The sequence below is a fragment of the Labeo rohita genome, chromosome 2 (assembly GCF_022985175.1).
Source record: "Labeo rohita strain BAU-BD-2019 chromosome 2, IGBB_LRoh.1.0, whole genome shotgun sequence".
Lineage (NCBI taxonomy): Eukaryota > Metazoa > Chordata > Actinopteri > Cypriniformes > Cyprinidae > Labeo > Labeo rohita.
In genome coordinates, this window is record NC_066870.1 from 34,730,737 (window position 1) to 34,747,696 (window position 16,960).

At 34.5% G+C, this 16,960-nt stretch overlaps 1 protein-coding gene across 1 annotated transcript in view; it reads right to left on the reverse strand.

The window, feature by feature from the left end:
• Nucleotides 1–320: 320 nt before the first annotated feature.
• cntnap2b (contactin associated protein 2b) overlaps nucleotides 321–16,960 on the reverse strand; it is a 47,658-nt gene continuing 31,018 nt past the window's right edge. The window contains exons 11-25 of the mRNA XM_051131948.1: nucleotides 16,328–16,434; nucleotides 15,764–15,883; nucleotides 14,952–15,070; nucleotides 14,765–14,849; nucleotides 13,717–13,873; nucleotides 12,975–13,102; nucleotides 12,591–12,761; nucleotides 11,703–11,921; nucleotides 11,368–11,604; nucleotides 9,489–9,716; nucleotides 9,182–9,315; nucleotides 8,969–9,062; nucleotides 5,250–5,480; nucleotides 3,146–3,220; nucleotides 321–1,571 (exon numbers count right to left, since the gene is read on the reverse strand). Coding sequence (XP_050987905.1) covers nucleotides 1,372–1,571; nucleotides 3,146–3,220; nucleotides 5,250–5,480; nucleotides 8,969–9,062; nucleotides 9,182–9,315; nucleotides 9,489–9,716; nucleotides 11,368–11,604; nucleotides 11,703–11,921; nucleotides 12,591–12,761; nucleotides 12,975–13,102; nucleotides 13,717–13,873; nucleotides 14,765–14,849; nucleotides 14,952–15,070; nucleotides 15,764–15,883; nucleotides 16,328–16,434 — 2,305 coding nt within the window. The 3' untranslated portion in view covers nucleotides 321–1,371. The remainder of the gene's footprint in view (nucleotides 1,572–3,145; nucleotides 3,221–5,249; nucleotides 5,481–8,968; nucleotides 9,063–9,181; nucleotides 9,316–9,488; nucleotides 9,717–11,367; nucleotides 11,605–11,702; nucleotides 11,922–12,590; nucleotides 12,762–12,974; nucleotides 13,103–13,716; nucleotides 13,874–14,764; nucleotides 14,850–14,951; nucleotides 15,071–15,763; nucleotides 15,884–16,327; nucleotides 16,435–16,960) is intronic.

Below are 16,960 nucleotides of genomic sequence, written 5' to 3' on the forward strand. Positions count from 1 at the left end.
TAATAAATAAGCAATTATGTTAATTTAAAAGACCAACTGATATATTGGTAATGCATAAAGAGACATTAAACATGTTAATAATCAATGAAACAACCCGAAATGTACAGAAAGCAACATTATCATAGTGCTTTATTATAAACCAGGTTTTGTAATCTATCTGATGGTTGAATAATACTCTTGTTAGTGAATTCACATGAGTGTAGAAGAAACTCTTATGAGACCATGTTAATAAACTGCCAGAAATACAGTGTAAATCAAACACAGTTAAAGGGATAGATCATCCAAAAATGAAAATTCTGTTATCATTAACTCACCCTCAATTTGTTGGCCCCCATTGACTTCTATAGTATGGAAAGAAAATACCCACATTCTTCAAAACAGGTTTGGAACAACTCAAAGGTGAGTAATTGACAGAATTTTATTCTTTGGGTGAACTATCTCTTTAAGAAATTAAAAAATGACTTAACCAAGCACAATTAAGACGATATTAAAAATGGTTTGTACATAAATTTGTGCTGCTGATTTCGAATGAGCAGTGCATTAAACTGCAAAACACACAGAAAAAGTCATCTTTCTCCTATATTAACATGTAAGGGTCATCAAATCTATCACAAAATCCATGCTTGGCCAGAAGAAACCTTGAACCTTTGAGGCACATTAAAAGACACTGGAGCAATGATTCATGATCATTTACTACTGAACACATCTGAACTAAAAATCTAGGGCTTTCATGTTTTTTAAGAGCATCTCGTTATAAAAGCCCTCTAAATGGCCTGCCATGTTTTCCATAGAGTTCGAACAAGCACTTAATGGAGAAACAGATAAATAACACTGAATTCTGATAACTATAAAGAACATTTAGCATGAGATACAAAAGTGCTGCGATAACATTGATGAATGATTCAGAACGCCGTTGATTACCATGCTACAATATATTATTGTCCTGAAGATGCTGACAACAAAATGTTTAAATACAATCAAATGTCATTATCAGAAACATAAATATGCATCATTCTGTACACATTCCGTATTGTGCTATTGGAGTGCATTCGTAATTGCTGAACACACACTTGTTAACAGACCAGCAGTATTGCAATGATAAAAATGCATCAGTTGTTTTTGTTTTACTGTCGTCATCCCACATGGAATATGCCTGTTATCATGTGTGCATGGGATGAATTTGATCTCACAGAAGTCCTTGTGCCGTATTCACTTACATACAAAATAATTACAGAACAGACATGCCAGTCAGTGCACAGACGTCTTGCCAAGTGTCCGTTTCACATCGGCTACTCGAAAAGCTCAGTATGACCTTTTTAATGTATTCCTCAATGCCATGTCAGAGAACGAAGCCCCGCCCAGGGGGTGTGGCTAAATGAACCACTCCTTCTTGCTCTCATCAATGGTCTCTGTGAAGGCGGGGTCATTCACGATGATGGCTGCATCAGCACAGTCGGCAGACTCCGCCCCTTTGGCCTCGTTGGTGTGGTAGGAGCCCTTGTGATGGAACATGTGACGCACCAGGAACACCAGCGTGCAGAGGATGGTGAAAATCACCACTGCGATGATGCCTACGTGGGTGAGAAATTATATTGAAATCATGACTGTAATAATGAATCATGTCATTAAATAAGTTTAGAAATGTCCTACAGCAGTGATAACATAATTCTAATTATTTTAACATTATTACTCTATTTTATTATTGTTATATTATTAAATAATAATATTAATGATTACAATGATGAATTGTATCATTAAAATCAGTTTAGAAAAGTTCTACACCAATGATAAAATGTCTTAAGCAGCACAGGTATATTTGTAGCAGTAGCCAAAAATACATTGTATGGTCAAAATTATGGATTTTTCTTTTATGCCAAAAATCATTAAGATATTAAGTAAAGATCATGTTCCATGAAGTTATTTTGTAAATTTCATACCGTAAATATATCAAAACTTAATTTTATAGCATTGCTAAGAACTTAATTTGGACAACTTTAAAGGTAATTTTCTCAATATTTTGATATTTTTGGCACCCTTAGATTCCAGATTTTCATATAGTTGTATCTCGGCCAAATATTGGCCATACATCAATGGAAAGCTTATTTTTTATTGCACCTTTCATATGATGTATAAATCTCAATTTCAAAAAATTGACCCTTATGACTGTTTTTTGGTCCTGGGTCACAAATATGAAATTAGATTACATTATTTTAATGACTACATTCAAATTATTTGCGTAATGCTTATTATTTTAATATTTCAATATTACATTATATTTTAACATTTTTATAAATATTAATATTATATATTTAGACAATAATATTAAAATAATGATTGCAATGATGAATCATGTAATTAAAATCAGTGTAGAAATTATTATACTGATATTTTAATATTACACTATATTTTAATATTTCATAAATTATTATATATTTAGACAATGATATTAAAATAATTATTGCAATGGTGAGTCATATAATTAAAATCATTGTAGAAATATTCTACACCAATGGTAAAAAAATCAAATTATTTTAACAATATTATTTTGATTATATTATATATCAAATTAAATTACAATCATGATTGTAATGATAAATCATGTCATTAAAATTAAATTAGAGATGTTCTACACCAGTGATTAAAAAAAACCCCAAAAATTCTAACTTTAGTAATAATGTTATTTTGATTATATTGTATTATATTGTATTATATTATATTATACTATATTATATTATATTATATTACTAGAATCATGATAAATAATATAATTAAATTCAGTTTAGAAATGTTCTACAGCAATGATAAGATGTCAAAGACTAGGAAATATAATTGTTGGTTGGTTATATTTAAAGTTATTGCCATATCATAGTAGATACGGATTCGCCAAACAATAAAATACATAGACATTAAACATTTTTTAAAATCCTAAAATATTCTTTACGTGTATTTGTGATAAAAACTGTAATAGTTTTCTAGATGCATCTTATAAAATAAGTCCTTCAAAGTTTGTTTTGATAAAAATTGTCTCATGACATAAAAAATTAAGCAGTCCCAAAACGGGTTTTATGAAAATGTTAGCACTGATAACATGCATTTCTAGTTAAATTAAAATGTGTAACAGTATTATACTCTATCAGTATATCACCTCCAATTATTGCAGAGTCTCTGTTGACGCCATCACGGCTGATTCGCTCCTCATTGAATGGGAACCTGGCACCGGCTTGAAAGAAAGAGAAAAAACACAGTTTTCTGAACACAGTTTCTCTAAACTTGACAGTCCCTTTCATTGAATTTCTTGGCATAGATGAAGTACAGAAGGTCAGTGGAACATGTAGGCAGATGAGTGTATCTTTGCACGTGCTCAAGTGTTTCTCTCAGGAGGAGTTGGTGGGCTGCTGTTGGCAGGGGAGCAGATCTGAGACCAACCGTCTGCTCTTTTCATCTGCCGTCTCCACAGGCTCCAAACGCCATACTCCACAAATATCCACGAAAGCTCAGGGTACTCAGTGTCATGGGTGTAAGCGCACACACACACACGCACACACACACAAACTGCTATCTATTTATGTATCTATCGCAAGATCACTCATCCCCCCCAGTCTTATTTCAATCTAAATTTAGTTTTATTGTTATGACAATAACAGTGAATTCATATTTCTCATGCATTTGAAATTTAGCTGTGTATACTGAGATATTTAAGTAAATAAAGTAAAATAATGCAAATTGCATACAACATATATAACATTTATTGCATGGATTATTCTAATATAAATTAGAAATACATTATATATAAATATCAGTGTTATATATTGTACAATTACAGTTGTGAACTGATTAAATTATTTAATTTAATTTTAATATACATTTATTATTTTAACGTATTAATAATAACACATTTTACTATTAAAATAATTTATTTTATTATAAGATAACTAAGAATTAACTTGCTAACTAAGAAAATAATAAATGTTATCAAAAAAATACATTAGGGGTTTGACATTAATTAAGCAGGAATATGTGAACTATGAACTCAAGATTAAAAATATGACTAAAAATTATCTTGATTCTTTCTATGCAGAGTTAATGTTTTTTTCCATTCCTTAACCCTAAATATAAAAATAACCCTCACACAAACCTCACTGGAGTAGACAAATGTAAGTGATTTTTTTAGGTTTTAATATCCTTGTGGCAACAACACAGGCAAAACCTGCTTGGCACACACACGCAAAAACAAACAGGAATGTACCGTAGTAATCTTCTCTACAGGGAGGAAATCACATATGTCTTTTACTAAAATTCTGATTTCTTCCAGGCAACCAGAAAAAGTCTCTTCAGAGCAGAGAGAAATATTTCCGTACATGCATCAAGATTTATAATTCTAAAATATTTTTTTTCTGCTCAAGAGCAAAAGATAAAGTGGGACTTTCTTCCTCAATGTCTCCATCTAGTTTCCCTTTAGGGGTTTGCTAGCTCATGTCTGACGCAGATCTTTATAATGTTCTGCTGATTCAGGTCTGAACATTGATTTCTTTCTTTTATCTCTATTTTGCTCTCAACCAGATTCCTATACAAATGACAATATGTTGATCCAACTGCTTGAATAATGGAAACACAAACTAGGGGGAAAATACTCCCATTATCTCCACTGGAGGCTCAGTGTTATAGATTATCAGTTTCTGGAGAAACCAACCTCCACAGATTTGGAGAAATCTAGCATTACATCACTTGCTCACCAATGGCAGTGAATGGGTGCCGTCAGAATGAGAGTCCAAATAGCTGATAAAATTATCACAATATCCACACGTAATCCACACTACTCCAGCCCAACAATTAACATCTTGTAAAGTGAAAAGCTGTGTGTTTTCTAACACACAAATTCATAATTTAAACATTTTTAACTTTAAACCATTGCTTCTGTTTAAAATACATTCAGTCCTCTGTCTACAATATTGCTTTCTCCTGTGAAAAGTAAGTCTCCTCTGAATCAGAATCAGGTTTAAAAACAAAAACAGCCCAAATCAAAGATGTTAACTGTTAACGGACTCTCATTGTGATGGCACCCATTCACTGCAGAGGATCCATTGGTAAGCAAGTGATGGAATGCTACATTTCTCCAAATCTGTTGCAATAAAGGATAGCCTGAGTGTGAGTATATTTTCAGCCAATTTTCATTTTTGGGTGAACTGTTCCTTTAAAATTTGTAGAGGCAAAATAATACAGTAGTGAGTATTTGATCATCATTTGGTTACTTGAATCTGGGTGCCAGGGGTCAAAGACTGCAGACATTGGCGGTACTGTGAGTGGAGACGCCCCGCAGTTGGATTCCACCAGGACTCCCTGTATGGAGGCTGTGGAGGGCACTCCGGTCCTCAGGGCGGCCTTCAACGGGGCAATGCGGTTGAACTGGACTCTGGAGAGACAACCCACGAATCCTGGGGTGTTATATCGTTCTATCAACACCGGATCAATCTGACCTGTTTCTGAAAGACAAAGAAAAAAGCAGAAAATATCAGATGGAGAAAACAATTGTGTGTGAGTGTAAAAATAATGATAAAAGATATGTGACACTGGACCACAAAACCAGTCATAAGCATCATTTTCTTTTAAATTGAGATTCAAACATCATGTAATAAATAAGTAAATAAACTTTCCATTGATGTATGGTTTGTTAGAATGGGACAATATTTGTTAGAGATACAACTATTTGAAAATCTGGAATTTGAGGGTGCAAAAAAATCAAAATACTGAGAAAATCACCTATAAAGTTGTCCAAATGGAGTTCTTAGCAATGTGTATTACTAATCAAAATTTAAGTTTTGACATATTTATGGAACATGATCTTTACTTAATATCCTAATGATTTTTGGCATAAAGGAATAATCAACCAATTTGACCGATATAATGTATTGTTGGCTATTGCTACAAATATACCCGTGGTACTTATGACTGGTTTTGTGGTCCAGGCTCACATATATGTTATAAAATGAATGACCTTAAATCTTATTGGATAAGCATCTAAAATATGATTTGAGATTTAAAATCTACAATATCATCTACAACGCCATTGAAATGTTTGGGGTCAGTTGTTGAAAAAAATCTCTTTAAAAAGTCCCCATTTATGTGATCAAAAATACAGTAAAAACAGCAATATTGTGAAATATTACTGCAGTTCAAAATAACTGTTTTCAATTTAAATATATTTTAAAATCCTGTGATGCAAAGCTAAATTTTCAGCATCATTACTCCAGTCTTCAGTGTCACATGATCCTTCAGAAATCATTCTAATATGCTGATTTGCTGCTCAAGAAACATTTCTGATTATTATCAGTGTTGAAAATCGTTGTGCTGCTTCATATTTTTGTGGAAACCATGTACCATTTTTTTCAGGATTCATTGATCAATAGCAAGTTCAAAAGAACTATTTGAAATAGAAATCATTCATAACAATTTCAAATATCCAATATTACTGAATAAAAGTATTAATTAATTAATTTTTTTAAAAAATCTTGTGATTATTATTAACTTTTTTATTAAACAGTAGTTTTAAAAAAGCAATATACCACAGTCACCATGTAAAATAAAGAGTGGATTTACACTTTAGAACACATCTGCAAAGCTACAGTGAAACCAAAAAACAAACAACCAGAAAACTGGAAGCCATTGTTTTTACTGCAACTGCAAAGCCTTGTTTTTACAACTTACATTAATTAGCGAATGCATTTTTATACAAGTAGGAAGAAAAAAAAAACACTCTGTCCTTGATTATCCTTATCTTTTCTTCCAATATATTAAACATATTCCAATATATAAAACACCCAGCTACAAAAAAAAGACACCTGAAAAATTAACAAAACTAATATTCTGAATATAAGGCATTTTATGAACGTTACCTGTTTGCGATCACAGATGTGGAACTGCGTATGTCTTTTCAATATGTAGCAGGTCTTGCAACTCAAAGCAAAACACCCGACTTCTCCTTTCTGTCTGTCTCTTTCTCAGTCTGCCTATGTGTAAGCCTGACTAACAAACTGTAGAGTTCCTTTTATCTAAACTTGAAGCAAAATAGCTTTTAAGCAATATTACTGAGCTTTATCTGAGTGTAGATGCAGAGACCCATCACACATTCAGCAGCTTTGTGTGTGTGTAATGCAGCTCAGGGCGTTCCGGCTCATTTCTGCTAGAAACGTCTGCAGGAAAACCTGGAGACTGGATTTGAGATCAGGAGCAGAACCCAGAGTTTTTACATAGTGATGTCAGCATATCCAGAGTCCAGTGAAGGGAAAAGCAGCAGACTGAGACGTGAATTCTTGGTCACTATGAATTACAATATCATTTTATGCTATGTGACAAGTTAATAGGGCCCGAGTAGTTAATTCTTTTTCTTCTTTTCCAAAATGAATCACATTGTTGAAGGCCTAAACATGCTCAAAAACTCATGAAACTTTGCACACATGCCAAAAGTGGTGAAAATTTACATCTGATGTGGGGTTCAGAAGTGGGTGTGGCAAAATGGCTCAATAGCACCACCTATAAAATTTCAACAAAGTGGCCCTCGAACTATGTTTTACACTGATGCATGTACAAAATTTGGTACACACATGTAACACACCAGTACCTACAAAAAAGTCCACTGGTGAAGTGAAACCCAACAGGAAGTCTGTTATTTTGAGTTTTCTCTGCAAGCTTTTGTACCATTTTTGCCATTTTCAGGCATTGTGTTTAAACAAGCTCCTCCTAGACATTTTAACAGATCAACACCAAATTTGGTCAGTGTAATCTAAAGCCATTTGAGACGTTAAATTACGAAGATCTTAGGTTTTCGTTGAAGGGCATGTTCACGGCGGCCTGACAAATTTCGATGTTTCGCCATGAAACAGGAAGTTGATATAACTCAGGCATGCCATGTCCGATCTGCCCCAAACTTCACATGTTTGATAACATGTAGCTGTATGTGAACATAAACTATCTGCAAAGTTGTGAAGCCGACAGTGCACGATACATAAAGTTGTTGTCTATCAAAAAAAAGAATCGGTTTCCAATCGCCTGAACGAGTCGTCAGGAATTCGAATCTTTTTCTGTTACGACTGTACGTCACAAAGTAACACATTTGCATAATGTCCGCCCATATTCTACGTCACAAACAACTTGCCCGCCCACAAACACAGTAAAATGACCGTGTGGTTTATGTCATGTCGAGAAGACGCTGTATTCTAAGTACAATGCGGGATTCGCCAAAGGCTTGCTCTTAAAAGATGGATCAGTGCCCAGTTTATTTGGACCGGCTTGCTCCTCTAAACCACTACCTGTAAGTGTGATTAATAATTGATGGTTGCATGTTCTAGCGTTGTGTTATGTAGTTGTAGTTGTGTGTTATTTCGTGTAACATTATGTCGTGTAACATCTTGGATGACTTGGGAGTAAATTATCAGGACATTTTTATTCTGAAAGTGGAAAAACTTGTTGCTCTCATGTAAGGTTACTCTGTATCATGCAAAATACGTATTTAGTTGTGTGTGTTGTGTTTGCTCCGCGCAACTCGTAGGTTTCTGGCTAACCGGCTGACAGCTTTATCTGTTGACTCGCTATTGTCTAGAAATGTGTTGATGAATAGTGAATGTTTGTCGTTGTTATTACTTGAAGTTCTGACAAAGAATAGAACCATACGTTGGTATGCAAGCTGCAGTGCTTTATCAATATGTTTCTGCATTGGGTTGACGCATATACTATGGCTGTATGGCCGTATGGCTGTTGTTGTTTACCACCGGGCTAACAATGATGGGCGTTCCGTGTTTGAAATTTGCTGCACGCAGTAACGTTAAACCAATCACAAAAGACTGGGTCATCGCACCAATCACTGCAGATTAGTGTCACGCAAAGGAGTGGTAGTATAGAAATGGAAAATTTGCTAATAGACAGCACACTAAAAACCCTGAATTATGTTAAAATATGTACATAATAGCCTACTTACCAAAAACTTTGCCTAGGAAAATGGTCTTCACAAGGTTAAACTCAGTGTCTGAGGCTTCAGGAAGAGTGTAGCCTACTGTGGGATAATGATCCACCTGCAAAACCAAACACATTGACTAACACTGACTCATACATCCATTATCTAATATAAGAAGATTAATCTGAACTGTGAAACCATGTTTATCTAGTGTCTCTAAGGAGACAGATATAGCACCTGCAGCTGAATGAGTCTGTCCTGACGGGTGATGTTGACATTATGAGGCTGACCGTTAGCCATATTACGATGATTCAGGCTGATTGTAAAGGGCTCCCTCAATCCTCCCAGGTTATAGCGGATCTGTAAAGTACCTGAGAGAAAATACAATGTTTAATCAGTGCATCTAAGCAGGATTATTACTGTTAAATAAACTAGAACGAAAACCATAAATGCATTTTCATTTCAACTAAAAAAAAAAAATCATTTAAAAAGACTTTGCATTTCTCACATCCAAAACATAGCACTAAAGATGCGAACGTCTCACCATTGTGCCGCAGCACCACGGCCAGGTAGTCCTGCGTCTTGGAGCTGATGTAGATGAGGACTGCAGGTGTGTGGGACGTACTGAAACTAAAGCTCAGCTCCTCACGAGTCAGATTACCCACCGCGCTTAGGACTCCAGAGCTGCCTTCCTTTGCTGGAGGAGAAGAACTACTCTCGGACATGAGGTCGTACCGTACCAGGGTCCCGCTCTCAAAATACCCTCCAACATCTAAAATAAAGTCAGACGACAACAACAGAATTTGTATTTACCAGAAGCTACATTACAAGAATTTATGTTGTGGGACTTTTAATTAGAAACAAGACCCAGATACACAGGGTCTCTTATTTTGAAATGTCTATGGTTTTTAATTTACTCAAAAAAATTGCAGCAAAAAAAAATCCTGTTTTTACATCTCCAAATTTAAGACCACTTAAAATGATAATTAAGATGTTTGTTATACAAATTAATATATTTAAGACTTTTATGACCTTACAACTTACAAAACTTAATAACCTGCAGGAATTTTTTTGCACATCCCTTACCAAAAAGAAGTATACTTCAAGTTTATTTTATTAAGTATACTTAAGTAAAGTTCAAGTAGATTTTTAAGTATGCTTCATGTAATAAGTATACAAATATCACTGTACTAGTAGGATACTTTTAAGTGTACTATTTTAATACTCCTTGGGACTAATTGATCCACTTTTTAGTATGTAAAAGTATACTTTTAAGTATACTTTAAGTATAACAGTAGTAAACTTTGAGTACACAACTAGTTTACGTCTATTTTTTTAGTTTGTACTGCAAGTATACTTAAAGTGCACTTATAGGTATACTGATTAATACTATGTGTTTACTAATTAAATATTTTTATGCATTTTAGTACACTTTGAAGTATAGTCTCAGTAAACTACTAGTTTAGTAGTTTTATACTGCAGGTATAAAAATTTAAGTTTTCTTTAAGTGAACTTTAGTGAACTTTAAGTATACTACTATGTCCCTATTTAGATATTAATTTGTATATATTTTGATATATTAATATGAAAACCATCAAAAGAAAGAACAGGGTATCTGCTTGTAAACAAAAACATTGTATACTAGCTTAATGCATTCTTTTTTATAAAGACTTGAATGTGGGTAAGTTTCATAAATATTAAATAAATAAATAAATAAACAACATTTTGAACAAAAAGCTAAAAAAAAAAAAAAAAACTATAAGACTATTCATGATAATCAAAACGATGGAGTTGATCAACACCCCAAAGCTTGACAGTCATTATTACCTCTTCATGGGTCGACATTTTATTCCACAACGTTACACAGTTTTACATATCTATGGTTTTGATGCTGTTTTATGTCTGACGATTGTGTTAGATTACATGGGGAAGCATCTATTGTTTCGGTTTCTTCTTCAATTGTGTTGTAGAAATTCTGTGCAGAAGATGTGCAATAGCGCCCCTAGCCCCTAACAATGTAAACACGCATTCTCAGAGCTCAAGTATAGCTCAAATATACTTTGTTTTCTAAGTATAAGTCAGGTATACTTAAATGTAATTTGAAGTATATTTCTGAAAAGTATATAAAGCACATTTCTGAGAAATGCATAAAAAGTATACTTTCCTATTTTGTTTAAAAGAAGTAGACTAATTGCACACTTGAATAAACTTTTTTTTCGTAAGGGATGCTACTAAAAACATTTTACACTGTCAAGCCTTGAATAACAACTAAAACTGGTCCAAATAGGCCTTGCAGTCCATGTTAGCTTTGATGTCATCAGTATATGCTAAAGTGCTCCTAAATGATAAGATTCTTGCATTGAAATATATCTATTGCCCAAGACGAAACTGAATTATTTATGTACTAAGACAAGTGTCTGTACCATCATTGCAGAAAGGCCCATCAAAGGCGGTCAGACTGCAGTCGCATGAGTATCCATTGTACTTCTCAATACATTTCCCTCCATTCTGGCAATGCATCCCATAGCTGCTGCAGTGACCCGAGCATCCAGGCTTCACCCCCGGTGTGACCTTTGCCCTCCCTTCAAGGTCAAGCGTCACTCCGTTGACCTTTAGGGAACGAATGCAACCCAGAAATCCTCTCTGCCCACCTGAGGCACCTAGAGTGTTACAGCAACACAGATAAAATGAGATACATGTTAATGCTTTACAATAAGGTAACTTAGATTAAGACTTAAACATTTGCTGGAGATCTTACCTACAAACAGCTGGCTGAAGAGCTGCAGACGGGTGTGGCCCTGAGGTGGGGCCGACCGCGCCTCTCTATGCACCTTGTCCAATCGCAAAACTGCCTCTTTAATATTCCGTTCCGCCTCCACCCTGTGCCACTGGTCATCATTAAGGGGTGTGGATGAGCGTACGTTTAATTCCACCGGCCCATTGCCAACATCGAATGAGAATGACACCACTGTAGCAACTGTGGAAAGCAGTGTTGTTATTGCTAAAATTATTAAAAGTTGTTTTAAACATTAGAAAATAAAAATTCAATGAAGCTGAAATAAATTCTAAAATTTAGATGAACAGCAAACTAATGAAAATTAGAAATGTTGCCTTCAAGTTCAAATTCTAGTATTAAAGTTGCTAACTAAAACTAGGGTGCCAGGTTTTCACAACAAAACCCACCCAATTGCTACTCAAAACTAGCTCAGTTGCATTTTGAGAAGGTTCTCTTAGTAAAAAATATATATATATTTTTGGGAGGGATCCATCAGGGGCTAACTATCGCATTATTGGGGTCGCTTTAACCCGTGACAACAGTGTTAAAGTAGCCCAATTCCGTGGGAAAACCATGGACTTGGCAACACTGACTAAAATAACAACTGAAAATATAAAAATAAAAAAAATAAAATATAATTATATATATATATATATATATATATATATATTATAATGGTTGAAATACAAGTAGTTTAAAGCTATAATTGTACATAAAATAACAGCGGTGAAAAGATAACTGTAATTTTCTTCCTTTGACTGATAAGTAAAGAAACTCAAAGTTCTTAAGAATATACAGATAAGACATGATGAATTGAGGATTTTACAGCAGTCCTAAGCAAGACAAGGTAATAAAAGCATGTGGACTTACATTTGAGTTCTATGCGAATAAAATCTGGATTGCCAAGGTTTTCCAGAAAGACACCATGTGAGGCTGAAGTCTTAAAATAGAAAGAGACGTCTGCGCTGGTCTCGGCTTGAAAGGTGGGAAAATGAAGATAAGATGCAGGAGTGTTGAAGGACGCTGCATTCCAGAAGTGACCTATAAAAGAAACACATTGACAGCAGTCTGTTTTGGTAAACTTTAAAGCTGCAGTATGTAATTTCTATGCTGGTACTGGCATTAAACATAATTTGAGGTTACCTATCATTTCACATTGATTTTAAGTGTAGGTTACAGTTAGTTTTGAGGATAGGCCTGTGATTGTGTTAGCATTTAAGTTGATACATTTTAGTAGAGCATGACTGCACTTACGATCTCCCTGACATCGGAGAGGCCCAACAGTTAGTCTGGCTTCAGATCCAGAGCGATAAATATCACCAACAACCACCTGATTGACAGGCAGATGGTCCTTATACATCAACAGGCCAGCATCTTCTTTCCTGGAGAAGCAAACATGATGCAGAGGAAGAATTATGGACCACAAGGGGGCAATATAGCATTGTGCAATGCAGCAGAAAGAGCTGGAATATTAGCATACAGCTTAATGCAAAGTACATACTGCACACTGTCTAGCATGCAAAAAATGTGCAAAATGCAAAAAAAATTCAGCAAAATGTATCCTGTTAAAACTAAAATATGGTTAGCATGGATTTTTTTAAAATCCAAATTTAGTTTTAGTCCACCGAGTCAAGAAGGAGATGAAAAATTGTGGTTGTTTATTGAACAGTTAAGTTGAGTGCATTGCATTTCCATGCATATAGAAAATAAGCATGTTATGCACAATATAAGCTACTTTTCAAAAGTTTCGGGTCATTAAGATTTTTTTTAGTTAAGAAATTAATACTTTTATTCTGTAAGAACACATTAAATCGATCAAAAGTAACAGTGAAGACATTTATAATAATGAAAAATATTTAAATTCAAAAAATAAATTCAACTTTCTATTCATCAGAGTATCCAAAGATTTCTTTTTTTTTCTTCTTTTGCAGAATGCCATCTAACGTGTAAGTCCACTAATTTCTTTCAGCAAAACAAAAAGAGACTGAGATCTCACCACTGTCTCAGATCTGCATCACAGTTGCAATAGTATCTGGGATCTGTGCAGTTGCGTTCAATGCCACAGGCACATTTCTGCACACCTGGTCCTGAGCCGCCCCAGTAGAAGTGCTTCTCATTTCCCCTGCCGACCCACCATGTGGACGGGGAATCATCTAAGATGAAAAAAAAAAGATATTCAATGTATAGTTCATCCAAAAATGAAAGTTCGATAAAACTTTACTCATTCTCAGGCCATTCAAGATGTAGATGAGTTTGCTACTTAATTGAAACAGTAGTAGCATTACATCACTTGCTCACCAGTGGATCCTCTGCAGTGAATGGGTGCCGTCAGAATGAGAGTCTAAACAGCTGATAAAAACATCACAATAATCCACAAATAATCCACACCACTCCAGTCCATCAGTTAACATCTTGTAAAGCAAAAGCTTTGTGTTTGTAAGAAACAAACCAACCATTAAAGGGTTTTAACTTTAAACCATTGCTTCTGGCCAAAATATGACTCCATAATCCATAATAATGCTTCCTCCAGTGAAAAAAGTCTCTTGTTGTCCTCTCACATCAAAATCCATTTGTTAATAACTGTTTTGGACTGTTTACACTTATAACCGATGCTTGATCTGTGCATATTTCTCTCCTGATTCAGATGAGATGACGTTTTCACTGGAGAAAGCAATATTATGGATAAAGGACTTTTATTTTAACCAGAAGCAACAGTTTAACATCTTAATGATTGATTTGTTTCTTGCCAAATTGCAGGTTTTTGCTTCACAAGATGTGTGAATTACTTGTGGATTATTGTGATTTTTTTTATCAGTTGTTTGGACTCTCATTCTGACGGCACCCATTCACTGCAGAGGATCCCTTGGTTGAGCATGTGAAGTAATGCAACATTTCTCCAAATCTGTCCTGATGAAGAAACATCTCATCTAAATCTTGAATGACCTGAGGGTACATTTTCAGCTAATTTTCATTTTTGGTGAAATACTCCTTTAATGCAACTAATTATGTTTATGGGAGCTGTGAATTTTTAGCACATTGTTTACCTGGTGAGTTAAGCAGGCGTGATTTGTAGCACATGTACGCCACATGCTGCTCGCAGAACTCAGCGCTGCTGGTGACGGCGTTCGCCTGAATCACAAAAACATGAGCAGTTCTGCAGGTGAGCATCATATTGCTGCTGGTTAGGTGGAACAGTTTCCATTGTTAAATTCACACTGTTTTAAGCATCACCTGTTCAGCAGACATGCTGTAATTGAGTGTGAGCACAGTCTTGTCTTCAGGTCTGGAACCCGCCGACACAGAGCTTTGAGCTGGAAGGTCATTCACAATGGTTGTCCAGACTTTGTCTTCTGAAATACACACATATACAAGTGCACCAGTCAGTGAGTATTCAGGTAGTGATATAGTTCTATGATATGCGCTCATTTAAATGAGAAACAGTGGCACTTGCAAACACTAACAATTAAAAAAATGTGTTAAATATTCATAAAATAGGATGTATTTGTTGCTTAAAGAAGTAAAATCTCATTTTAATCATATATTCCACAATAAACAGTGTGTACGCAGTGAAACAAAACATATAATGTTAGTAAGTTTTTGTAATACTAGTTTTACAATGTTAGTTAAGGTTTCTTGTAGCGCAAACATATATAATTTAATAATTTCTTTGATACCAAGGGGTCACTGATGTGTGAATGTGGGAGATAATGTGTTAATGTATTCCTTGTTATGACAATGAATATATTAACACGATATGAATATATTAACAACTTCAGATGTCCATGCTACTCATGAACCCGCTGATATTGTGTTTTTTTTAAAATATATTTATATATATATTTTAATTTTTTTGTTTCTTATATTTTATATATATTTTACATTTTAAAATATATATTTTTATTTAAACATATATTTATAAATATATATATAGAAATATATAGATGTGCATGCGCCACATTATCCTGTTGATATTGTGTTTTGCTTTAAATATTTCATATATATTCAGAATATTTTATATATATTCTTTTATATATGTTTCTGACCCATAATATTGCAGGTGACTCTGAATGGCTCGAGGGGTCCACTGCCGTCTGGATCGATCCAGTATGTGTCTGAATTTCGACCCAATTGTTTGTACTCCTCACAGGACTGCTCGTACACAGCTGCGGAAACACATAGCATAAGCATCAAATCAGCTGCAACTGCAAAAAAAATCTACAATGCTTCATTTCTGAGGGCCAGTCAGCTAAATAAATAATTAAATAAACAAATATCCTAGCATATGACAATTCCAAACCAAAAATGTCTTTTCTACAAGGTTCCTTGCATGTAAAGTTCAATAAAGCTCTATGAGTTGCTATATGGTTTTTACAGAGATTCTTGGTTTTTCTATTACAGGTTCTTTATATCAGTTTATTGGTTTCCCTGTTCTTAGGACACCAATACAGTGTTGTGATGAATTAGAGAATGCACAATTCTTTGTGAAGCTTAAAATGTTAATAGATGCACCAAGTCTATTTGCTATTGCTACATAGCAGCAGCTCCAGAGAAATAAGTTTTAAAATATGCTCGAATAAAAGTGGGTGATATGAGTTTAGACGACTTACAGTTGTGGCAGGTGGCACCAGAGTATCCAGTGCCTTCACAGGCACATTTAAACGTGTCTCCAGTTTGAGAGCACTTGCCTCCGTGTTCACAGTGGTTTGGCACACATCTGGAGAAAGAGAGAGACAGATTACAGACACTGGAAATGGCTAGCAGCTGGAAGGTTTTTTACAGATTTAAACAAGGAAGCTATGGTTAGGAGATGAGCAAAAATGTATATGTCTCAGGGGCATTTCCTCCAAGGAAGGGAGGCAAGGGAGGCAGTGTCTCCTCAAAAAGAATAGCTGAACATTAGTTCACAAATAAAATATATTGTTTAAATTGTTACTGCTTTGAATTACTGTTTTGGAATAAATGAAAAAACACTAACTCGATGAGATTCATACTTTGATAAACTGAATACTGATTACATTGTTAATGTAAAAATATACAATAGAATCCTTTCTTTCTTTCTTTTTTCTTTTTCGTTCTTTCTTTCTCTTTTTTCTTTTTCATCTTTCTTTCGCTTTTTTTCCTTTTCGTTCTTTCTTTTTTGTTCCTTCTTTCTTTTGTTCGTTCTTTCATTTGTTCATCCATTCTTTCTTTCTTTTGTGACTTTCTTTCGTTTGTTCATTTTCTTTCTTTCTCTTTTTTCT